Consider the following 22,547-nt stretch of genomic DNA (forward strand, 5'->3'; position numbering starts at 1 on the left):
TAGAGCAGTTGCTTGCGTAAAGAATGAGTTTTCGGGCTGAAAATGCGGCCTATGAGCATATATAAAACGAAGAAGGCCGGTGCCAAAGTTGGATGAAAAGCTGTGTTTGTGTGATCCGGATTAAACCTAGCGAGCTCGAGCGTGCGCGGGAGCATATCGTGCGTAGCGATGCCAAAACTGGACCAGCCTAGCAAATATAATACCCCAGCGGTGAAGGATAATTGGATGCAATCATGCATGGAGTCTGGAGCTGATGCAAGAGTCGTGCTGCGTGCTCTTGGCCAAATCCATTGGGCTAGGCTAATGCTGGTGCACTTCTGATGCTTCTCATTGGGTATTGGGTATTATGTACTGAAAGTAGATTGGATATGCAGAGATCAGAGCAATCTTCATTGAGCGCGCTTCAAAGTAGTATACATGCCATCTAGCACGCGGATTGATAGTCATTAGAAATCTTGATCTCTATTTTTTTTCTCTTCCTTTGTTTTTAAGGAAATCTATGCTCGTATAATCTAAGAGGGAAGAGGGTGAATTAGATAATCATAAGAAACTTAATCTATGGCTTCCACTGATTCGCACAAAATATAAACTAGATCATATTACATAGATGTGCAACTAAGGTTCAACTAGTATTTGCACCCGCAATAAAAAGTTTTGCAAACTAAAACCAATCCTACCAAGAACTACTCTAGAGAAAGTAAAGGCACATGAATTGCAAGTATAAAAATGTGAAAATGTAAAAAGTGGATCAGAGAGAATGCAAATTTGATAAGGTGATTTACCAACCCCTAATCTGCGTTAGAGCTCCACCAAGAATATACTCGGGATCATCAAGTCTACCCCAATCAAGATCTTGAGCTAGCCACTAAGCTCTCGCCGAGCTAAATGAGAAGTTTGCCACTAAGGTAGGGCTCATCACTTCCTCTCTTCCGGTCACTTTCCATCTTCACTATGGAGTTTCTGCACCAAAGAAGAAGTTTCTCGTCCCTCGTCACTATTTCAAACCAACCGAATGGTCAATGACTTGCCGGTGAGCCAAAAACCTTCAAGAAATCGGCGCACCAAGCTTACAAGATTAATTAACTAACCAAGCACAAGATAGAACTACTTCAAGAACCAAGCATAAGATAGCAGTACCTTGCTTTCTCACACTCTAAGCTTACCAAATCGCCTGCGCACACTCCTCTGGGCATGGCAACGCCATGCCAAGCATGGCCTCGCTCACCAGCACTGTCGGCCACCGTTGTGCCCATGCCTTGCTTGCGACCGCTCGGATCCACATATCACTGCAGCTCGTGCAGACGCATTTTAAGCTGCCGCCCCCAAAGCCACGACCCGTCGTGGACCTGGTATGCAGCCCTAGACGCGCCCAGGCCGTGTCATGGCCGCGATGTCATGCCACGCGCGCGGCCATGCTCTTACAGCATTTCATCTCGTACACCCCGCGTGCAAAGTTAACAGGTGTTCTTCTAAGGTTTATCAATTTGTAGAACAAATAAGACTATTTTAACTAAAAATTAAGCAATATGATTTTGAATGTAGAGATTAGAGATTAAATAAAATATTAGCATTTAAAGGAGTGTTAAAATAAGCCACCACATTCGTCGAGAGGGTATAGAAATTCCCACATTAATTTAAAAAAGAAGAATTTGTACCGTTGGATTTTATGAAGATCTAACGGTCCAAACTAACTGAAAAGTCCATATCAAATACGATTAATAAATAGCTAATTTTATATTTAAAAATTAAGAAAAATAAGAATATGACCAAATAGTCCATGCCGAATACGATTAGTAAATAGTTAAATTTAGAATAAAAAATAAAAAGTTAGAACTTACCAAATAGTTCACGTTGAATACGATTAGTAAATAGCTAAACTCGGGATATAGAAAATAATAAAATTAATATTAGACTTAACAAAAAGATAGAAAAATAGCTAAATTTGAAATTAAAAATATCAAAAATTAGCAGTTGATCAAAGAGTTCATATCGAATATGAATAATAAATAAATAAATATAAGAGTTTAAATATAAAAATTAGTAGTTAATTTGTATAGTGATTAAGAAGCAAATTAGGAAGGAAAATAACTAAATAAATAGTATAGGTTAAATACAAATAATAAAAATGCAATTTTGACTTGATGACTACTTTTAGCCCAATCACCAAGTTGATGAGTACTCTAATATAGATTGCATTGTCTCTATTATCAAAGCATGACATTCATCACTAGAGACAATGAGAAGCACCGAGATGGTGATGTTTGCTACGTAGCATTGTCATTTGTTGATAGTCGAGATCTAAAAATTTTTAGAAAAGAAGAAACGATAGATGAACCATTGTAGAGTGATGATACAAGATTTAGAATAAAACATCTTGAAAATCAATGTTTGGCATGCAAGCTCGTCCATAGGCCATAGTAAGTTACCGGTAGTGTTCACCGAAAGGTAATGACATGCACTATCAGCAATATATCTTTAATTACCGTGACATAGAGGGTAAAGATTCTTGGAGCATAATGGAGATAGCTATGAATAAGATAATATATATTATGCATTACGAGGCTATATTAAAGGGTGATTGGAGGATAATAAAAAAATATATTATACTTCTGGTGGTATATATATTGAACCACTTACTTAAATCTTCAAATCTACGGATACTTTATTTATGATGCACGGTAACTGCAACACTCAAGAACAAAATTGTAGATCACGAGTATTTTTTTAAAAAATATTATTTATATTAAATAAATATATAAATATTTAATTACTTTTAGTAAATACCTAAAATAAATATATAAATACATTTTTCTCCTAAATTATTATAAAAATACACCACAAAATATATAAAAAAATAACGATTGCACCTTGCACCTTGTGGACCATTAGGACAAAATAATTATAAAGATACAACTAAATAAAACTATTTGCATTCATTTTTTATAGAAAAAGTCTAAATATTTGAAAAAAACTTACTCGTGTTATTTGTGCGGGCATCTTGTTAGTTAGCATAAACGGACAGATAATAGATATGAGTAAAAGGGAATTACAAGTTTGTCTTTTTGTGACTGAATGAGTACAATGTGCACTTTGCTGCCTCTTCCACCAGTTCGTCTTTTCAACACCAATTTGTCCATACTCTACGGCATCTGCACTTCTACGTTCCCAGACAATTTTTTTTGCCGAAAATCCGGTCTCATATGTCTGCTACGCTTGGTGCCTTCCAGCTTCCACCAATTTGGCAACGCATTCCCCTGATCTGCTGGTCAGCCAGCACTGACGCTCAGCTTCACCTTCCCAAGCTTAAGTCTTCCCCAGTCCACTCCATCTCCAACCCCCACGAACTCCATAGATTAATACCTAATGCCAAGCTCGCTTTCAATTCTTAAATCCATTTCCGACCCCATTTACATCTGAGCACGCGCCGCGCTCAAGAACTTGCCAAGAAACGATCAGTAATTCGCCAAGGCCCAAGAGACCATGCTGGACCTGGACGAGGACGCCGCCATGGACGCGGACCACCTCGTCGGCGAGGAGCCGGGGTTGCCGTCGCAGCAGCGGGCCTGGGCGGCCGCCGTGATGGAGCCGGTGCGGTGGGTGCGGATGCTGTGCCGGGAGCTGGGCGCGACGTTCGTGGCCGGGGTGGTGCTGGTGTACGGCCTCAGCCAGGGCTTCGCCGGCTCCTTCTTCCGGGTGGCGTCGGACTACTATTGGAAGGACGTGCAGCAGGTGCAGCCGGCCACCGTGCAGTTCCTCTCCGTCTTCTTCTACGTGCCGTGGGTGCTCAAGCCGCTCTGGGGGGTCATGACCGACGTCTTCCCCGTCCACGGGTACCGCCGCCGCCCGTACTTCCTCTTCTCAGGTCAGCCGGCCGGGCCGGGTATCCATCTATTTATAAAGACAATTTTTTTCTTCAAAAGAATCATTTCAAAGGCATGATTTTTATCTGTTGCTATTAGTATCATGTATATACTAATTTCAGTAATGTGTCTACGCAAATAAAGATTTGGTTCAGGGATTTACCTTTACTATTAAGCACTTTGGATTGGGACTTTGGAGATTTAGCTGGTTGCAATTGCCTATGTTCTTGCTTGATAATGATTCGACAGATGTTGTGATGTAACAGAAAACATAGTTCTAATTCAGCTTGACCATTGCTGGTTGTTGTCTAATGCCTATGTGGGGCTGAAAAGAATTTGGTAAATGTGGATGAGAAACTGTTTTGACATACCGAAGTGGAGTGGGTTTGAATCCTTGGCAGTGTGCGCATTATTTATTGGATGTTTGATCTTAATTATTACTGATTCTCAGGTTACTTTAGCACTATTACTTTATGTTTTTGCCATAATAGGCCAATGGTTGCTGCAATTATAGACATTTTTTTTTGTGGGAAACAGTCGGCCTCCCTATTGGGAGCATCAAATTTAGACTTTGCTGATAAATCCTTATTTACTTTTCGTATTGGTAGGAATACTTGGAACAGTCTCAGCTACTATTGTTGCAATGGCTACCGGACTCCCAGTGAGTTCTGCTGTGCTTTGCTTGGTGGGAATCTCAACAGCAGTCGCCATTGCCGATGTAACGATAGATGCTTGCATCGCAAAGAACAGTATTGATAAGCCGGCATTGGCTCCAGACATGCAGAGTCTTTGTGCATTCTCATCATCTCTAGGTGCACTTATTGGGTATGCCACAAGTGGCATGTTTGTCCACCATCTTGGGGCACAGGTCAGTATCTGTCAAATGCTCTAATTTGCTAAGCTTCATTGTGTTGGTTCAGTGAGGAATTATATGTTGAATGAATTTTTGCTCACCATAGGGTGCATTAGGTGTGATGGCTATACCTCCAGCCACAGTGGTTTTCCTTGGATTTTTTATATATGAGATGAAAACGTATCAACATAGTGTTAAAGAGAAGGTATGTTGATCACCGATCTGGCACCATTCAGTTGTGATCTTTTTTTTGTTTGCATTGGAATTTTAAATTTGAATCTCTTTTAGTGCTTCATTTTGGCAACTATGATGCTCTGTTTGACATCATCTCAAGCTGCTCGTTTTGTGCAAAGCTGAATTGTGGTTTTCTATGTTATTCCTCTGGAATACCTGCTCCTAGCAAAATTCAAGTATAATATGAATCTGATGCTTCATTATTTGATATTCTTCAAGTAAATCTTTAAATAAATTCACAATTTCTCAGTTGAACGTCAAGTGGAACTGGAGAGTTAACTGAACAGGTGTAGATGCATACATGTGGGGAAGAAATAAGAATATATAGTTATGAAGATGAAAGATACATGAAAAGCGGAGAATAATTGATATGCTAATGAAATGCAGGTTTTAAACAAGGTTAGTGGGGCAGTGAAGGGAATGGTTCGGACTATAAAGTATCCAGTAGTGTGGAAACCATCTCTTTACATGTTCCTATCTCTGGCTCTGAGTATCAGCACCCATGAGGGGCAGTTCTACTGGTACACTAACAAGACACCACCAAATCCTGGATTTTCACAGGTAAAAGTAGTTTTCCTTACCTCCTTAACGACATTGCTAATCAGAAGATCTGTTAACTAGAGCAATGATAACCTTGAACAACATAATAGCTTGGTCCTGCACCTTCTGAATCTCCATGGCATGCATGACCCAAATATGGAGCCTGAACTACAGAATATTCAGAAAAATGAGTATGCAATTCATATTAGTCAACTGGATTCTGTTAGCTGAGGTCATCCTGTAGCACCTGCAGCCCCATGCATCTTGAAGTGCCTTCAGAGTAAATAGATCAACTGAATCTACTGCTAGTCAGCTGTAGAAGCGCAGGATCTTAACAGAAGATTTAGTTGAATTAATTGTTGTAGTCATACAGGTGAGGGGGAAAGGGGTGTATTGAACTGGGAACTGGAGGTAGAATAATACCAATGAAATTAAACTTGGTGTATGTGGTTCATTCGTCATTGATATGGTCCTGACATGAATTGTTTTTTCTATAATACTTCTGCTCTCAAAAACATTTAGTAATAATACAGCATGAGGAATTGCAGGCATACGACTTCCTTGCTTTCTCCGCATCTTCATCTCATGATAATTTTCACTTTTTATTATATACAGTTACCTTTTAATCTCCGAAGCATAGTTTATATATTTATCCTTACAATGCTAAAAGTGCATGAGAGAATGAGGAAAGTACAAAACGCAAGAAATAGAAATAGAAAATAGAACACTGAGGTACAACGCCAGTCACTGTCAGTAAACTGAAACTAACAAAAGCAAGATGTATCAGAAAGAAACCTATATAAAAGCTGTCCTTCAGATTAGGAATCTGGGATGCAGGTCCTGGTCCACCAATATTGCTGCTCAGTAATGCTGCCCTGAATGTCCCTAACAGATGTCCATGATGAAATGGTAAACTACATTATCCCAAGTTTTTTCGCTCCCCATATTTTAGAATCTTACCCTGGATTTGAATAGCCAGTCCACTTTTGAAAAGTATCTCTACAACACCGCATCTTCAATTTCAACACTGCATCATGGCCCTAATAAATCAAGTGTTTTTTAATTAAAAAAACCGCCAATGCCGAACAGAACATAAGAGCATCGCTATCATGAGAACAGTATATACATTTGCATGAAATCATTGTTGAACCTATCTCCATACATGCAGGAGTTCGTAGGGCTGGTCCACGCCATCGGCGCGGTGGCGTCCATGGTGGGCGTGTTCATCTACCACAAGTGGCTCAAGGACTACCCGTTCCGGAGCATCCTCTTCTACGCCCAGCTGCTCTACGGCGTCTCCGGGCTCCTGGACCTCACCTTCGTGCTCCGCTGGAACCTGGCGCTCGGCGTGCCCGACGCCTCCTTCGTGACCCTGGAGGAGTGTGTCTCCCGCGTGGTGGGCCGTGTCCGGCTGATGCCGATGATGGTGCTGAGCACCAAGCTGTGCCCGCCCGGCGTGGAGGGCACCTTCTTCGCGCTGCTCATGTGCATCGACAGCCTCGGCATGCTGGCGGCCAAGGCCGGCGGCGCCACCGTGCTACGCGCGCTGCACGTGACCAGGACCGACTTCGGCCACCTCTGGCTCGCCGTGCTGCTCAGGAACGTGCTCAGGCTCGCCACGCTGGGGGCCATCTTCCTCGTGCCCACGGCTGACCAGACCGACGTGCTCGTGCCGCGCGAGCTCGTGGCGAGCTCGCCGGCGGCCGTGGCCGATGACGAGGAGGAGAGGCTCCAGCTCGCGATGCTCACTTCCCACACTGACGAGGTATGACATATGAATATATGATCCACCTTGTTGTGTACAAAAGTAAATGAAACGGGATCAATGGACCAGGGTCATGGCTAGTGTCACATCACATTCTGTCATCCTAGTAGATCTCAAACTGCGACACTTGGAGCAGAGGCACGGTGGACTTTCTCTTCCTAGTCGAGCTTACAACATCTCCTTAGAATAGAACAATCGTTCAAAAATCAAAATATTGCTAAGATCTTGGACCTCTCACTCTTATAAAAAATAGTAAAGGCTTTGATTTTTCATCTTCAAGGTGCGACTTTGACCACTGCTTCGTATTAGCATATACTCCCTCTATCCCAATTAACTGACGTCGATGGTTTCCATGCCGGAAGTTTGACTCGATTTGTACAAAATACGTGCAATATTTGTATCTCCAAATAAATTTATTAAAAAACTAGATTCAAATATCTATCTAATGATATTAGTTATGTACCATAAATATTAATTATTTTTAATATATATTTAGTCAAAGTTGTTTCTCGGGAAGTAAAAACGACAGATATTTAGGGATGGAGGGAGTACCTGTAACATCTTATAAAATTAACAAAAATATTTTCAAGGTAAATCCACACATTAAAATTTTAAATCATTAAACCTCACCTGTAGCATATACCTTGTAAACCTAAACTGAATGTTTTTAAAGTTATGACGGTCGAAATTTAAAAGTTTGACAAAAACATTAGGTAATGTTGACCAGAAGGAGTTATCAACAAGGAGCGTGGAAGACATAAAAGAAAATTCATTTCTAACTATATTAAACTTTATGCACCAACTATTTCGTATAAAAGATGAAGAAAGATAGGCAATTCTTACGTCTCCCATTTTAAATGTACGGTGTTCTAGGATTCCTAACAATCAAAGTTAGTTTAAACCTCACCATAAATATATAAAGAAATATGTTAATTGATAAAGTAAAATCAATGTACTATCATCATGAAAAACTGTATATTTGAAATGTAACATCTTCATAGAAAATTGCTAGATAAAATATCATTTTTATATAACATGACGATGTCCTTAATATCATGCTTCCTCTTATTCCAAATATAAATGCATTATACCATGCAATGGACACAATCTTCCATGTGGCACTTTGACTTGCAATATCTAAAAATAAATATGTTATTTAAATAGAAAGAATTAATGTATTGTAAAAAAATTTGGCGATGAATTTAATAATGCCGACCTTAATAAAAATATTAATCCATATGACTTTTGAGATATTGATGGTCATACCTATAAAACTTTGAGCAACAACAATGTTTAATGAGCGGAACATACATCCCAAGAGGAGCCTAAAGAAGATCGAGATGTACGATCGGAATCAGATCCAGCGGTGCTGGTTTATTTAAATTTGGACATACGTAGAGACCGGTCTTCCAATGTCCTGTGCGAGTCTCATTACCAGAACCAAGTCCGAGCAGACGATGCACGCAGCTTCTCCACACGATCCATCAACACGGCATTGCCCTACAGCCCCTCCATCCGAAGAAGAAATGTCACCGGTCTCATCAGCCCCCATTACTCTTGCCAATTCCAGCTCCACATGACGATGTCTCTTGCACACCAGAGCAGCACATGCGAGACCGGCCGAGCTCGATCCTCTCGTCTCGTCTCACGGCACGCGCACACACGAACACCACTGTTCCCTTTGTTTAGTCTGGACACCCCCAACTCACGCGCGCAGCAATTCCACTCCAAGTGCTACAGTGCCCTGCGACGCCTCGGCCCCTTTGGCTTCGGGGGTCGGTCGTCTTCCTCCTCCGTCCCATGGGCTCGCAGCCTCGCACGCTCGATCGTGGCGGCATCTTCTTCTCCGCGCTACTGCTACAGTGCCCGCCCAGACAAGGCTGCGTCGCTCGCTGACCGACCACCCGCGGCGCGGCGCGCCTCGCCCTGCCGCGGACATCAATGTCGCTCACGCCCGGTTTTCAATGCGTCCACCCACGCACTCTGATGACCAAACTCCACGCCTCTTTTTCCTCGCCGCAAGATACTCCTCCTCTCCCTCTCCATCCCCATCCCCATGGCTACAACTACTATACTGCTGCGCTGGTAATAAAGAAACGTGTCAGCGGCGAGGGCCTGGGCCCCACATGCTCAGCGAGATGGAGAGAGAGGGAGGAGGAGGGAGAGCGTGTGCGCGCGCGCGCGCGAGTGTGTGTGTGCTGCGCTGTGAGCACTGTCTGGTGCTGCGGCCGGGCAAGAGGACATGCATGTGAAGCCCCCAATAATTCCTCCCCTCACCCACAGCGAGTACACCACCGCGCCCCCACCCCCGGCCCCGACCCGGCGGCCAGCCGCCAGCTGCTGCGCCTTTGTTCCCATGCGCCGCAACAAGCCTACCTCACCCCTCACTCAAGCTCACGCCACCGAGAATCTTTCGTTCTTCTCACTTCCTTCTTCCCACCTCCTCCTGACCTCCTCTCTCTCTCTCTCTCTCTCTCTCTTCTTGACAGTGAAGTGGGGGAGAGCTCCAGCTGAGCTGGGCGCGCGAGTGATGGCATGGGGAGCTTGCATTGCTGCTCTGCCCCTGCTGCTTCTTCTTCTTCTTGCTGCCGCAGCAGGTGGCAATGGCGGCGTGCATTGCCTGGAGCAGGGGAGCCGGAGCCGGAGCAGGAGAGCCTTGCAGGGGAGGCACAAGCACCACCTGAGGTCAAGTAAGTTTTCCTCATAAATCGTAATCCTTCCCTCCCTTCTCTCTGCTCCGCTGCTTGGTTTCTCCGGACTGAGGAATCAATCAGTGGGTTGGGGTTCGGGGAAAAACAGAAAGATACAGTGAGTCCCAATGGACATGTGTAATGTCAGCAATGGCAATCCCTTTCGATTCATGGATAGTTCCTGTTCTTGGCGAGGTGCTGTGGATTCTGTTTACTCCCGTTCCGGAAATGCATTTAATTGGAAATTGTGAAGATGCTACTATTAGAAAGGCACATAATTGGAGAGAGTAGAAACAGCCAAGAACTCGTTCATCTTGCCATGAAAATGGAGGCCGCCGAGATGGGTCTGCAAGAGGAATGCAATGCGATTTCCATAGTGCTTTTTCAGTTCTGAGGGTCAGGGACTCGGGGCTCCGGCACTGCCTGAAGTAGCACGTCCCAAGTACTTTTTAATGTGGACGGATTACATAAACAACCATAAGAATAGTAAATTACTAAATTTCCATGTGGTAGGTGGTGACACCATCCCGGATTTTCAGCTGCTGATGATGAAGTGGAGAGAGAGAGAGAGAGGCGTCTCATGACTCTTCTTCTCATCCCCATGGTGTTCACTCTCGATTTGGTTGCAATGTTCAGGAGCGGTGGGTGGCGCCACGGTGCTCGAGCTGAGGCACCACAGCTTCAGCTCGGCGCCGAGCAAAAGCAGGGAGGAGGAGGCCGACGCCTTCCTGTCCTCCGACGCCGCGCGCGTAGCGTCGCTGCAATGGCGCATCGAGAACTACAGGCTGATCGGGTCGGCGGCGGCTGCGTCCAAGGCGCAGGTGCCCGTCAGCTCGGGCGCGAAGCTCCGGACGCTCAACTACGTGGCCACCGTCGGGCTGGGCGGCGGCGAGGCCACGGTGATCGTGGACACGGCCAGCGAGCTGACCTGGGTGCAGTGCAAGCCGTGCGACTCGTGCCACGACCAGCAGGAGCCCCTCTTCGACCCGTCCTCGTCGCCGTCCTACGCCGCGGTGCCGTGCAACTCGTCCTCCTGCGACGCGCTGCAGGTGGCCACGGGCATGTCGGGTTCTCCGGCGTGCGGCGGCGCCGACCGGCCCGCCTGCAGCTACACGCTCAGCTACCGCGACGGCTCCTACTCCCGCGGCGTCCTGGCGCGCGACAAGCTGAGCCTGGCCGGGGAGGCCGTCGACGGCTTCGTGTTCGGCTGCGGCACCAGCAACCAGGGCGCGCCGTTCGGCGGCACCTCCGGCCTCATGGGCCTCGGCCGGAGCCAGCTCTCGCTCGTCTCCCAAACCGCGGACCAATTCGGCGGCGTCTTCTCGTACTGCCTGCCGCTCAAGGAGTCCGACTCGTCGGGCTCGCTGGTGCTCGGCGACGACTCGTCGGTGTACCGGAACTCGACTCCGATCGTGTACACCTCGATGGTGTCCGACCCTCTGCAGGGGCCATTCTACTTCCTCAACCTCACCGGGATCACGGTCGGCGGTCAGGAGGTGGAGTCCCCAGGCTTCTCGTCGGGCAAGGTGATCGTCGACTCCGGGACCGTGATCACCAGCCTCGCGCCGTCTATCTACAACGCCGTCAAGGCCGAGATCCTGAGCCAGTTCGCCGAGTACCCGCAGGCGCCGGCGTTCTCCATCCTCGACACCTGCTTCGACATGACGGGGTTCAAGGAGGTGCAGGTACCCAGCCTGAAGCTCGTGTTCGACGGCGGCGTGGAGGTGGAGGTGGACTCGAGCGGCGTGCTCTACTTCGTCAGCAGCGACTCCTCTCAGGTGTGCCTGGCCATGGCCGCCCTGAGGTCCGAGTACGAGACCTCCATCATCGGCAACTACCAGCAGAAAAACCTGAGGGTCATCTTCGACACCTCGGCGTCGCAGGTTGGGTTCGCACAGGAGACCTGTGGGTACATTTGACTTTGACTGGGATGGGGGCTGGGGGCAGCCACCAGCTATATATGTGAATATTTTTATACTTGCAGATTTGTTTCGAGATTACCTCTGGTGATTGGCAAATGGTAATACAGTATTCGGTTGCTGGCAAATGTACAAGCATTCATGACTGCTTCTACTATATCTGTTTTTCTGCCTTTTTTTTTTCTTTTTGCTCTTCATCTAGGAGTAATTGTCTTGCAAGAAACCTGTGGAGTTTTACGTTTAATTTTGTAACCCATTGGTAATGTGATTGGGCAATTGCCAGAAACAAGTTAGTGAAAAGGTAAAGATTAAACTTTTCAAAAAAAGGTAAGGATTATGAAAGGAACTATGCAATGCCCTGACAAGTGTACAAGACATGTCGACAGCCACATGAGGGAGTGATATAAAATCTTATGCGACTGAAAAGGAGATCAGGCGATGCCGGCACTTTAGTGGTCAGAATTTCAGACATGGAGGGCGTCGCGGCCTTTCCATTTGAAGACACCTGCAAGAAAACAGCGCACAGGGAATATATACACACACACACGCACTGTGCAGGAATGTGATGCTACAGAATACAGATCATATCATGTCGCATGATGGTTTCCATCGGTATCAGTATCACAAAAGAAAATGTAGGAAAATCTAGCCTCACATTGGTGAATCTCAATCCAACACCCCTGCTAATCGGAGTACGGATTAAGGTAATAATATGAATTCTCGCATAAGAATATTCAACGGTCGTAGATGGCAATACTATTATACATGCATCCGGCAGTCAGATTACTGATCAAACTAACTAACTAGAAATTATTGTTGGATCGTATTACTTAATTACGTTAATCATACGCAATAGTTATTTAGTAATTAGTTATGTGTGGCTACATCTAAGACGGAGAATAACATATCTGTGATGATAGATACTACAGAAATATTTAATTTTTCTCTAAAATGGGCGTAGCAGAAGTTCCATACTCCAGAGAGAGTTGTTTTGTTCTACTGGAGACAGTCCACGGAATGTTAAAAAGACTGTACTTCCCATTTCCAGCCTTGCACTTGAAAACAGACATATACTAGAGAAAACAAAAACTACACAGCATTAAAAAAGGGAGTGAGTTACAGTACAATCACGGACGCACAATCCGTGAAACCAGTACAACACAGTCGCTAAGCATAACGAGCTCACCAGACCTGACGGTGTCCCCCCTCCTGACCCGCGTGCCGGAGCCGCCCTTTCGGTGGGTGTGGTGCGGACAGCGCAAGCGACCAAGGAACAGGCTGTGTGCCAAAAGAGTGTACACCCTCCAGCTCAAGGCTGCTTTGTGCTGGGACTTAGCAAGTGACCCTAGTATTTTTGAGGGGTTAAGAAGAGCGCCTGACACTTGAGATCAGAGGGCAGAGGATTTGCCACCATGCAGGAATAGTGTCATTGGGTGATGGGCTTCAGGAATCAGGGAAGTGTCAGTCAAGTAGGCAACCTATGGACAGAGCTCCCATGTTTGACTTGACCAGATCCTACCACGACCTCCAGAGCAGATTCTGTAGCTTAAAATAATTTGAGAGAAAATGAATATGGTTACACTAATGATCGATGAAAATCGATGTCTTCCGTGTGAGCTCTTGGGAATTTCACTGGGAGGGAGTTTTGAGACCCTTCAGATCTAGCGGCCTTTTTCCTGCAGTTTCCCAAGCTCCAGAACCTTTGCACTCACATGTCATAACAGTTCTGATCCGAACACACGAGTGAACTGAGAGGGGAAACAAAACTAGAGCGCTCAAACAATTTCATCTCTCATGGAGACATTTGAAATCAATCAATATTTCCAATCCTCACAATCAGCTATAACTAGTGCCGCATGGGAGAGAAGAAAAAAAAGTGCAAACTAAAATGGAAGAATCAACCTCTATGTTGCACATGCGTACTGGGGTACAAAACATTTTTGCCTGACCAGCTCGTGCAGGTCATGGACGATTTTGAACACCGCATCCGGTCGAGCTAGTTTGAGGCAATTTTGGGACATAACTCTGAATTCATCTGACTTTGGGCCAAACCAGTCAGCTACTATCTTTGCAATCTGTTTTGGAGATTTCGAGAACTTCCCGCATCCATTTTCAACAACGTACGGAACATTGCCAGCTTCCTGTTGAGTGAATAAATTATTTTAGTGATAAGACATATCATGCTTAACAAAAGATTCATGATCATAGGCTTATTGAGATGATGTACAGGTTGCTAATATATTTGGCACTCTTGGCATGATAAAATACCTCGACAACTGGGAAAAGAAATAAAAAAAATAAGCCTTTGATGATGCATACAGAAATAAGTGACACTGCTGGGTTTAGCAAGTTGAATTTGGGGCAAAAGAAAAGGGAAGAATCCCACCCAGGCAATTAGCAAAAACTCAAGTTTTCCACTTGGGTTATGTCCAGGAAGTAACATTATAACTGATTATCTTAGCTGCCTAAAAATAAGGTCAAATGATGTCCTGAACTGGCCCTTTTGTAGAAAACCAATGTGCTCAATTTGACTAGTCTCAACAGAACATAGACTGGCTTTCGGTGTTTTCCTTGAACCCTGCCATAAGAGCCTTCCAAGGGTATAAGCTTACAAGCTTATTGCTTGCTTATACCTGCTGTGACTTTTCTTAAGGTCATATGGCATGAAGCAAAGGATGAAGCAAACAGATGATAATCTTTCATGGGCAAGTAAATTTTGGATATTTATCCATAAAAAGAACATAGGCAATGATTTGGAGCTAAGCTTGTGCTTGGTGGTACATGAATCTCTGACAGTACAGCATTCTGCTATTTAAGTGACTTTCACTAACCACTTCTCAAGATATTTAACATAGAAATGAATTCTCAAAAAAAACACAGAAATAAGTCAATGACCCAGGGGATTCAATGTTATTATGATAGCCTATATTTACGGACAGCCAAATGCCAAAACGGCACATGGTAACAACATACAGATCAGCACCATGAAAAGAAAACAGAATCAAGCAGACCCTACAATGGGTGCTGAAGAAAATACCTGCCCAGCAATATAATCATTTAGAATAATTGGTAATCCACGAATCATCGCCTCTGCAATTGTACCAGGCCCTGCCTGCAATTCGACATAAATTATGTATTATCACATCGCCACCAATCATGAAAGTTGTATCATGTATTCAAATACAAAGTGCTTGATTTGAACATGAGATGCTAATATAAGGCATACCTTCGTAATGATACAATCACAAGCACCCATACATTCTTCCATTTTTGTAACAAAACCTTTCACCTAACATTTTAAATAGAAAACAAGGATTAAATAAATCTGGGTATAGTATGACTAGCTGGAGGTCTGAAGTACAAGAGACACTTTAACTTTAGAGACATATTTTCAGCTCAACCTATGCAGATAATTTTGGCCACAGTAAACAGAACATGCTCATGTATTCTAAGTTCATAATATGCAATTGCTACTTGCCAATAAATAATGTGGCTTGGCTTAAGTTCATTGAAACTATCATGCAGTTGGAAAGGTTGGATAAAAATGCTCTTGCTGAGGAAAGAGCAACATCAAGAAACTGGAAAGGCAGCAGCCATAATGTTAAAATTATTGGATGTTACAAATCAGCTTTTAGGGAAGTACCTGAACTGGAACTTTCCAATTTATTGACTGCAATCGATTAGCCAGCTTCTTATTACGCCCGCAAATCACAAGTATCTGACCAGTGGGTTCGCCTAGGATTTCATCATACAAAGTATCACCAAGCGCTTTAGCAGTGGCCTCAATAGGACCCATCCCTTCACCCCCACCCATTAACAGAACAGCAGGCAGATCTTCATCCATGCCTAACTCTCTTCGCAGTTCATCCTATTAAAGAAGATAGCAATAGATACTACAGTCTGTAACTTCCCAAAATAAGATAAATTCATAAAATAGTAGGATGCAACACTGTCACTAGCTGAAGAAATTGTGTACCTTTGGTCGAACAGGTTTGACAAAAGAGGGCCGGACAGGGAGGCCATATACTTTAATCTGTGAGGGCTTCAGTCCCGCTTTTAGTGCTCTCTTTTCCACCTCAGTTGATGGACAGTAACATCTAGTGACAAGCTTATGGAACCTAAGGGACAACAATAGAATAACTATTTCTTTGTAAGAGTGTATGTCACATTTTGGTAAGAAACTAAAAAAATGATGTTGATTCATGCGAACATTGAAGTCAGCATACCATGTTGGGTGACAAGTGCTGAGATCTGTGATAACAGTAGTGAATGGGATCTTATCCAAGAGACCTTTGGATCTTAGAATTCGGAGGGGCACATGTTGCATTAAAGGATGTACACTGATAATTACATCTGGTTGGTACTTCATTAGACCTTTTGCAACCTCTCTGCAGAAAAATATGGCGATTTCAAAATTATATAGCTATCTTATAGAAAAGAAGAAGCAAGAGCTAGTTACAGTACAACACAACTTACACAAAGCAATCATGGTCTACATTCTCAACTAGGATTTGAAAATCACATACACCTGATTCAAATCATCAAAGGCACTCATAGAACAAAGGTCCTAGGATATAACTATAATCTGGAATATCAAAAGGGACCATCGTTCTTCCTCATGGTTATCATTGTTCTTCAGACACTTTTTATTAAGAGAACAGCATTAGTTCATAATGGGCAGGTAAAAAACTGCAGGCATATACATTTTTGCTTTTGAGTCCAGAAATGAGGCAGGAAATTTAGGGTAAAAAAACTCAAGCAGATAAAAGAAATATATAGAAGGGAAAGATTAGAAATAGACAATAAAGGTACATAACAAATTTTCCTGATCTACATCATGTAGTGGTTACTCAGTGCCACCATACAAGGACAGCATATTCAAGTGTAAGCACTGAGGAAGTAAAATTATATGAAAACAATGTACCTTATTCTTCATTACAAAATATACAAGCCTAGTAATTCATGAGTGTAGCGAGAAAACTATGGAGACCCTTCCATAATGTAAAATAGAACTGTTTGTGATTAACTAGTAACCTTGCTATGAATGTGGATGTTGCAGCAAAATGTGGCTGATGAACTACACGCGGTGCAGTACCATAGTATGTCATCTTCCACAAGGGTCCATGTTTCACCAAAAAACTGTAGCTCCTAGGCAGTTGGTTGAAGGGCCACGGAGTGTGGTCGGTCCACAAATCAGTGACAAATACCTGCAACAAAGTTCCTTTATTACAAATAACAAAACCTATAAATATTAATTATTAATGTTGACAAAAGTTCTGAACAAGACATAAATCTGTACCTCTATTATTCTATATCTAAGAATTAAGCCAATACAGAATGACACTAGCACCACGACTCCACAAATGGAGAAGTTCCAACTGCCTAAACTCCCCATTCTACTGTATACAGCAAAGGCAGCACTAAAGTGAAGCTAAACCATATGTGTCATACCAGTACTGACTATTTGTATAATTCCAACATAGATAGGTGACTCGGTGGTACCAATGCACCAACATAAGCAAACAAAAGGACATCCTTCTTCTCCACTAAAAGGACAGCGCCAATGCAGCATTATGCTAAGCATCAGGAAAAAGTAGGGGTTGTGAACGGAGCGCAGATAGTACCGTGGGAAAGCATTTAATCACAATCAGTGGTTGTGAGCACATCGAACTAACAGGGTAAGGCAACCTTATTAAATGTCAAACAGACGATAGCGAAATCAAATCACCAATCAATTGCTCCATTCAAGTTCTTACAGCTTATAACGCGATAATTCAAGCAATACTCTAGAGTTTAATAATACATTGTACAACTTATAATGCGGTGATGCTATTAAAAGTGTACAAACATATAGTGCAACACTGCTACTATAATGGAACGCAGAGCCTAGAGAGCAACATGTGCAATTGTATGTAAATTAATATCGCAGAAAATGGCAGCGAAACCGCACCTGGTAGTCGTCGCCGAACTCCTGGATGAAGGCGGCCTTGATGGCCTCGGCGGACGCTCGGTGCCCGCCGCCCGTGTCGCTCATCAGGATCAGCACCTTCTTGGGGGGCTCGGCCCGCGCCGCTGCCTCCCCCACCTCGCCCACCCCATCCACATCCCCTCCGCCCCCTCCTCCTCCCGCACCGCCGGCGTTACCACCTCCGCCCTCGCCCCCGCCGAAGCCCAGCCCGAGCGACGCGAACCCGAGCGGCGCGATTTGGTTCCCGTGCAGGCGCACGAACCGCGCGAACTCGCCCCACATCCGGTGGAGGCGAGACGCGGCGGAGGACGCAGGGCCCGGGGCGGACACGGCGGCGGAGAGCGCGCGGGGCCCGCCGCGCGGGCGCGGGAGGAAGGAGGCATGGTGGTGGCAGGGCGCGGGGGAGGCGGAGACGGCGGCGCCGGGGAGGGGCGCGGAGAGGAGCGGGGACGGGACGCAGAGGAAGGCGGCCGGGAGCGCCGGCTCGGCGGTCGGCGCGGGCATCGCGGGCGCGGGGCGTCGGCGGGGAGGTCAGCCTCGACACATTCGAGTGCGGGGGCGCGGCGGTGGTGGTGGTGTGGGGGAGAGGGGAAGGTGAGCCACACAGCCGGGAGGGGGGAGGGTGCGCCGTGCCCCCCGTGCGCGTCGGTTTTGGTCGCGACGACGACGGGTCGGTTGGGTGGGTTGGGTCCGTGTGGATTCGCACCCGGTCGGTGGCCGTTGGAGTTGGCGAGGCGTGTGAATTTGATGAGTTCCGGCTCATGACCAACGAGGTCTTTGTTTTTGCAATTGAGAGTTTGTGACCCGGCAAAAGATGCTCCTTAAAAGTGTAAAAGATTCTGCCTAACCACTCATATTCAATGTAAAGTCAGCAAAGCTAAGCAAGTCATGTTACATGTGACTAATTGGCTATGCTAATTTTGTTGGAGAACTTTGTATGATATACTACATCACTTTTTTGTGTTGAGTGATGGATATTGTTGTAAAATTTCTAGGTAGGTGCACTTTCGGACTTAAAGGTTAGAACAAATAAGATGATGTACTTTTACAAGTTAACACAAGCACTAGATTCAATAGCCTCCGCTCTCAGTTAGGTCCCGCGTCAAATCATTCTCTGTCCAACGGCGTATCGGTAACTTTTTAGTACGATTTTCGTTTTCAAACTACGCAAAATACAAGTTATTTAGAACGCTGAAATGATCCTTCTAAGATTAAACTAGTGATCATCTCGTTAAAATCTATCATTCCAAACTAATCCATGAATATTTATCATCATCTTGTTCGTGAGTCATAAGATATATCGTTATTCTTCACCCAACTAAAACCGAGTTAGTGAACCGTAGAAATGAGGAGTTGTATATGGTGGTTGTGCTCGTGCTCCTGTTGGTACTTCCAAACTTTTTCACCTTGGTAAAAATTAACTTTTGGTTTAGGAAGAATATGGTGTTATCTCTCTTTTACTTCTTTTGCTATTTATAATACATATTGGGCGTGATTGGTTTCCTTCCCGGCCGAGCCTGGCGCGTACCAGGGAACTAGGCCCAAGGGCCCGGCTGAATCCATGCAAAAATAATGTGTTTGGTTGCCTGTTTTTGTCCAACCAGGCTCGTGCTAGCAGCTGTTTGGTTGCATGTATGTACAGGAACTTCTAACGCAGGTAAGTTTGATTGGTTGCCTGGTTAGTGGTTACAACAAGGTGCAGTCACCTCTTACATGCAGTGGTGATGGTACCACCACCCAGATGTGCTATGGAGGCCAGGTAATAGCAACTTTCCAACCAATATTACACCATTTCCAAACTAAAATTATAATGACTAGATTCTAAACTAATATTATTGTTACTCTTTGGTTCAACCTGATAAAAGAAAAATTACATGTAAATCCATTATGGATTTTTCTCTTGTCTGACATTTCATATATGTCTTAACATCACAAATACATTGGCTGAGAGTTAAATTAAAAACAAAAGGATGAATAGACCTGGGAATAGTGCAAGTTACATTGTCAAAAGCACCGAAAGTTCAGATTAAAAGAAATATATATATTTATCGGCGATGGACACATGCTCAGCTCCTTGGCAAACAAAGAAAGAGTAGCACATATTTTGAGTTATGCAAGACCACAATATTGGCAATATTAATGGATAAAAAGTAAGGATATGGGAAGTTACTGACTAGGTAGTAATAATCATCACTTAATACCAAGTAAAAAGAATCGGCACCACTTATATCCAAAAGCCTCAGCTAAGGGGTCGTTTGGTTCCCAGGGATTTATTTTAAGCTATATCACATCGAATATTTCGATGCCAATTAAAAAGACTAAATTTTCAATTATAAACTAACTGCATAGGTCTAGACTTATTCACGAGATGAATCTATTAAGTCTAATTAATTCATAATCAGTACATATTTACTGAAGCATCATATGGGCTAATCACCGACTAATTTGGCTTAATAGATTCATCTTGCGAATAAGCCTAGGGTTTTGGAATTTGTTTTATCATTAGTCTATATTTAATACTCCTAATTAGCAACCAAACATCCAATGTGACAGGATTTAAAATAAACCCTAAGGGAACCAAATACCCCTCTAAGAGCAATAATATGCATCACTGCATAGGTCCAAAGCCTCAGTTAATAGCAAGGGCAAACCATCACTACATATATTCAGAATTAACAAAACGACATCGTTGACATGGACATATGTTCAGATTGAAATTATAACCCAAATCAGGAGAACCATCATCACTTCTTACCATAGCAACATCCTACCCGATCACACAGAAGAGGGAAAAAGTGAAGGGAGGTAGATCTACGGTCCTACATAAAAAAGATGATGTTTACTATCTGGGAACTCGCAAGGATGGCAAAAAGAACAACTTAAAATCCCACTTACTAAGGACTAGATCTTTTACCTTAAAATAAGTCCACAACTCAGATCCACTCGATTGCTGCAGATTTGAGAAAGGAAAGAGAGGTGTTGCATGTGATCTGCATCAAATCTTAAGGTAAATAAACGGGAAAGGTGAGGAAAATAATGGAGGAAAGGATAAATCACTTTCCTATATAGAGATCTAGGAACTCCTTGCTGCATCCCGGGGTTCTGGCTCAGGAGCGCCTTTTGCATCCCAGGGGCCTAGCTCGATAGCCGGTACGGGTAACCAATCATGACGAGGTTGCACCCCACAGGCCTGGTTATATTGAATGCAGGCATCCAATCACACCCATTATTTTTTTAAGGTGTTAATATATGCATATATTGAAAATACTAATATTTTTATTCAAAATAAGGTTAATATCGTGTGTTGTGGCAAATTGTTACACCCGATTTATAAGAACATAAATCGAGCAATCATACATGCGCCAGGATCAAGTTACGCATATATACAACAGAATCATCAAGATATCACAACACGTATCTCGAAATAAATGCGTATAAATTATAAATGATTGTCTTTATTACAACTGAATCAAGAATCAGTTCAAGAAATGCGGAAGCGTAAAATAAATACGTGAAGAATGGGGCGCCACAGGGACGTCAACTGGGAGACAACGCCTAGAAATCGTTAAGTCCGTTGATGTAGTCCTCCACGTCGCCTGGTACTGAGCAGCAGTCGAAGATATCCCAGAGAAAACAGAAGAGTAGAGAAGGCAAGTGTGAGTACACCACTTGTACTCAACAAGCATAACACGAATTATGAGGCTCTAAGGTTAGCTGACTCAACTGCATTAGCTTTTAATCTTGGCAAATTTTATTAAAACTAATTACTACAAGTGGATGAATTACCATACCCAAGTTACGTAATAATTAATCAAGATTAAGCATAAGACTACTGAAGACCAAGCCAAACCACCAAAGGTAAACCCCACTAATCAGACGGAGGATCTGGACCGCTCATGACCGTGAGCACGGCTAGTATACCAGTTTCACACTCTCGAGAGGTTGCACAACCTTACCCACAAGTCGTGAGCTACGCTAGTTGTTCATCACACTTCCTTAGGTGAGATGACTAGCAAGCACACTACGAGACCGTTGCAAAGGATCACGTTAGTAAGGTGTAACCGTTAAGGTTTCTGGATCAGCAACGATGGGGCCCACCTCACGGGGGTACAAGACACACAGCACAGACCAAGCCGGAGGAGCAGGGACCATTGAAGCTTACCACCCCTCTTGCCCCGCAGGTAAGTTACTCTCAAACCAAAATGACCTAATTAGTAAGTCAAGACCGTCCCATTCCAGACTTGTGGTTGCGCGGTTGTCCCAGATTGTCGCTCTATGAACCGGTCCTTATGGAGAGTGGCCAACCAAGCACTAAGCAACGTGCTGGCCCCCTAAACTATGTTTCTAACAAAAACATATTTTAAGGAGACGTGAGCCGCTCAAGCACACAGCACAGAGGGCCACTCTCAGAATTAAGTTGCATATAACCATTAATCAAATTAAATAAAAAGGACCGAGGTGTGTGAGAGCGCAGCACCTAGCACAACTAACCAAAATGCAACCCAAGGTATTTTTTATAAAGGATAAAAGGTGGCTAGGAAGTTCTTATAGGCATGCAGAATTAAAATACAGTATGAAATTGTATTTAAAAGTGATAGTATATTCATGTTATACTTGCCTTCCTCAAAGTTCTCCTGCTACTGCTCAAACTGCTCTGCAGAAAGGGGCTCCTGGTACTCGTCCAAAGGCTCAGCGTCTACTCACGATCGCAACGTCAA

General features: G+C 44.0%; 3 protein-coding genes across 4 annotated transcripts; 2 read left to right on the forward strand and 1 right to left on the reverse strand.

Annotated features, from left to right (window-relative positions):
- The first annotated feature begins 3,261 nt into the window (after positions 1 to 3,261).
- On the forward strand, positions 3,262 to 7,506 carry LOC112882480 (probable folate-biopterin transporter 6). The gene is made up of 5 exons (XM_025947550.1): positions 3,262 to 3,862; positions 4,469 to 4,728; positions 4,820 to 4,918; positions 5,335 to 5,508; positions 6,656 to 7,506. The coding sequence occupies exons 1-5, from the start codon at positions 3,481 to 3,483 to the stop codon at positions 7,256 to 7,258; spliced, it is 1,518 nt and encodes a 505-aa protein (XP_025803335.1). The 5' UTR covers positions 3,262 to 3,480; the 3' UTR covers positions 7,259 to 7,506.
- Positions 7,507 to 9,643: 2,137 nt separating this feature from the next.
- On the forward strand, positions 9,644 to 11,992 carry LOC112882380 (aspartyl protease family protein At5g10770-like). The gene is made up of 2 exons (XM_025947426.1): positions 9,644 to 9,942; positions 10,579 to 11,992. The coding sequence occupies exons 1-2, from the start codon at positions 9,783 to 9,785 to the stop codon at positions 11,859 to 11,861; spliced, it is 1,443 nt and encodes a 480-aa protein (XP_025803211.1). The 5' UTR covers positions 9,644 to 9,782; the 3' UTR covers positions 11,862 to 11,992.
- A 1,618-nt stretch (positions 11,993 to 13,610) lies between these two features.
- On the reverse strand, positions 13,611 to 18,502 carry LOC112882799 (probable monogalactosyldiacylglycerol synthase 1, chloroplastic). 2 transcript variants are annotated; one of them, XM_025947950.1, is made up of 8 exons: positions 17,812 to 18,491; positions 16,896 to 17,068; positions 16,088 to 16,249; positions 15,838 to 15,979; positions 15,505 to 15,729; positions 15,088 to 15,150; positions 14,899 to 14,973; positions 13,611 to 14,002 (listed from the first exon to the last, which is right to left on the reverse strand). In XM_025947950.1, the coding sequence occupies exons 1-8, from the start codon at positions 18,331 to 18,333 to the stop codon at positions 13,766 to 13,768; spliced, it is 1,599 nt and encodes a 532-aa protein (XP_025803735.1). In that variant the 5' UTR covers positions 18,334 to 18,491; the 3' UTR covers positions 13,611 to 13,765. The 2 variants fall into 2 exon arrangements, with proteins under 2 accessions (XP_025803735.1, XP_025803734.1); XM_025947949.1 differs by having other exon boundaries at positions 15,838 to 16,249; positions 17,812 to 18,502.
- Between the last annotated feature and the right edge of the window lie 4,045 nt (positions 18,503 to 22,547).

The sequence above is a fragment of the Panicum hallii genome, chromosome 2, assembly GCF_002211085.1.
Source record: "Panicum hallii strain FIL2 chromosome 2, PHallii_v3.1, whole genome shotgun sequence".
Taxonomy (NCBI): domain Eukaryota; kingdom Viridiplantae; phylum Streptophyta; class Magnoliopsida; order Poales; family Poaceae; genus Panicum; species Panicum hallii.